Genomic DNA, 3162 nt, shown 5'->3' on the forward strand with positions numbered 1-3162 from the left:
AAGATTTTGGCTTTTTGAGTTTATGATCGAACCCAACTTCCGTGCCAAATTTCATCAGCCGATTCTGGGATCTTTGTGAATTTTGGCTGATTTCATGTGAAATGGTTGATTGTATATCCAATTATATTTAGATAATAAAAGTAGTATTACTATAACAAAATTTTGTATCGATAACTATAAATAATTAAATAAAAAATCTATCCGAGTGGAGCGAGGACCGCTAGTTTATTATATTCCCGATCTAGAAATAACAATTTAGATGAAATAATTTTTTTCATTCAAGTTTTTTTTTGGTACTTTTGATGGGTCAAATTTTTCAAAGATGACAATTGTCCATAATCTCGGTACAAAATCGACATTTTTTTCGAACGTCTGGTCAAAAAAGTCACTTCTGTATGAAAAATCACTCAGAAACCTTGAAAAACTGAACCCATACGTCCATACAAATGGTCCAAAGTCGATATTTTTGGTCGAAAATGACACTTTTGTATGAAAAATCACTTAGAATATCCGAATTTTTGGCCTTTTTTTCAGTCGGTGATCAGAGTGCCTATTCAAAATCAAAGATGACTTCAAAACAAAGCAAATCAAGGACTTTCCTGTCGGTTTGTATCTGATTATGACCAAATATACCGCATGGTGTACCAAACGGCGCCATCCGTACATTCATTAATTTTGCCTCGCACCATGCTGGAAATATCGGCCACAACTGAATTATTGTTAGCAATTAACGACTCAATCTCTTCGTTTCGAGGCTAGCTTTGATTTTGGATAGGCTCTTAACGCGGTAATAATATGTGATAGAATTGCATAGATGCACAACTTAACGTCTTATGTTAAAAAAAAATACATGCTATATTCAACCCATTTTCTACCAGCGTTCGATTTTTCGAACACCAAATTCACGATTTTTTTAGTGACTTTTTTTACATTTTTCCTTTTTTTGACTAAACGCGTTGAAATTTTCGGAAGAAATTTTCCAGGTATATAGGCAAATGTTTAAAGATGATTTTCACCAATTTTGAGAATTTTCCGATTTTTCATTTTCCCGGAAAATGTGTGAAAAGTCGGAAAATTTTACTTGGTCAGAATGTAATGAAACTTTGGAAAAATGATCTCTAGCCTCAAAATAGCATCTCCACAAAATTTTATCAAAATCCGTATATACTTTTGCATCTTGGTAGAAAATGGGTTAAGAAATGAAATGTTCAAAACAAGTGGGAATATTATATCTAATGTCAGGCGAGATTCACACGCGTGTTAAAAGTAATGAATTGTGGCAGTATTTATTTTATTGTGAATTTATAACGAATTTTCCCGAAATTTAAAGAAAATTACAATAAACATTATCATCAATTCTTTGGAAGATCAATTCAAAAATTAAACCTCTTGCTATCGTCGGATCATCTTCAAGAGTGGTCTCGCGATGGAACTGGATAACTATGCCGGATTTCAATTCAACTCTTGACTTCAATAAATCCATCGTGCAACAGCTTTTTGGTAAGGTTTGTTCCAGTCGAATTTCATACGTAAATCCGGGTCGAACAATGACCGGTTTAGTGAGAAATATTCGCAAATCTTCTGCAGAATTTAGAACATCATTTGCATTGTAAAGAATAACTTCATCATTCAGGTCGCTCACTTCTACGAGCGTTATATTTGTTGGAACGCCATCTTTTTCAAGTACCGAGTAGTTATTCTGGGTAAAAATTCCCACCATTCCACAACCGATCGCACGAAGTAAAACAGGTTCGTTGGTTGAGAAGACGGTTGTCTCTAAGTTCTTGATTTCATATGGCATAAGTGAACCAGACTGAGAAATTAATCGTTCACAATGAATATCCATACTTGCACTACATCCTTCCGCGGAACTACATCGTTTCGTACGGTTTCCAACGAACATTGTTGGATGGAATGATGGGTCCGCGATCATTTGAATGATCTCTTGTTGCTCGTGAAACGAAAATGTGTTTCCGTACTTTGGAATCAAGGCAGCGAACGATTGTAACGACATCGAACCGAAGCGAATTTCATGGAACAAGTCGCCAAGGTGATCGTGTACGAGCTCTTCGGTTAGATCATCCTGCTTGCTAACCGCTTTCACCCAAGACATACATGCTTCGAAGAGCTCGACCTCGGTGCATGTAATCCAATTCAGCTGAAGGATTGTAGCCAGCTCCTTCCGATCACATGTCAAGAAGCCTGTTGACTTGAGCAATGCTTTGATGTTCGATCCAATGAAAATTTTACATGCAATTTTCAAGTTCTCCTGATTCAACAAGATTGCTAATCCATAGATCCGAAGAATATTATCAATGTTAAGATTATTTTTCACGAACTTGCTGCACACCGCTGAACACTCGTGCACGTTGTACATTTCACCGAGGTTCATCACTGCAGCGACGTTTTCCATCGTCAATTTGACTTGCCCCAAATAGAAAAACTGGAGAAATTCCTTGAAGGCAGCAGCTGATACATCACCAATCTTCACCATATCCATCTCCTTCCACGACCCGTTGAACATTGTGGCAAAAACATCGCTGTGGGCCATCAAGAGTAATTTGTGTGCTGGGACTCGTTCGTTTCCATCATTTGCTCTGAACACAAAGTGAACATCGGCCAATTCAGATTCCAAGTACAAGTTTCTTCCGATCGTAGAAAACACTTGACTTGAATAGTCGCTAGTTAATGGATTGAACACCGACATCTTATGCTCAAACGTGGAATTCTATTGAAGCGGGAATAAACAAAAAAGCACTTAGAACCAACTGAATTATCTTAACAACACTTCAATCATATCAAATGGCACGTTTACATTTGAAAAGAAACGAACATTGAGTACGTTTACGTATTACCTAATTTTATTGCTAGAAATGGACCTTTAAAAAACTCAATTCGTTTATAAAATCAATTTATTTTTAGTTTTTCCTACGAAACAGAAATAGTTCTGAGAGCGAATTATAATCTGAACGATAATTTAGTAATACTTTAGTAATGTCTTCATTTGACCGATCACTCTTGCATCATTCATTCAAGTTTATGTTTTGTTACCAGAGTAAACACCGATTCATCGCGGTGTGCCACATCACATTGAAATTGGGTTGCTATCTAGTGCTAAAACTACGTTTGACAGCTGAAAAAGCGTCTGGGCGCCTCTACCAT

The 3162-nt window shown here is 36.6% G+C and overlaps 1 protein-coding gene across 1 annotated transcript; it reads right to left on the bottom strand.

Annotated features, from left to right (window-relative positions):
- Nucleotides 1-1324: 1324 nt before the first annotated feature.
- On the bottom strand, nt 1325-2707 carry LOC129572294 (BTB/POZ domain-containing protein 2-like). Its single transcript, XM_055452237.1, has one exon. It carries the CDS (start codon nt 2705-2707, stop codon nt 1325-1327), a length of 1383 nt encoding a protein of 460 aa, XP_055308212.1.
- Nucleotides 2708-3162: the final 455 nt, after the last annotated feature.

The sequence above is a fragment of the Sitodiplosis mosellana genome, unplaced genomic scaffold (genome assembly GCF_009176505.1).
Source record: "Sitodiplosis mosellana isolate CC-2019 unplaced genomic scaffold, AAFC_SMos_1.0 Smas_scaffold_4663, whole genome shotgun sequence".
NCBI classification, from domain to species: domain Eukaryota; kingdom Metazoa; phylum Arthropoda; class Insecta; order Diptera; family Cecidomyiidae; genus Sitodiplosis; species Sitodiplosis mosellana.

Coding starts and splice junctions, on each gene's coding strand:
- LOC129572294 (XM_055452237.1), bottom strand. CDS start 2,707: ATGTCGGTGTTCAATCCATTAACTAGCGACTATTCAAGTCAAGTGTTT.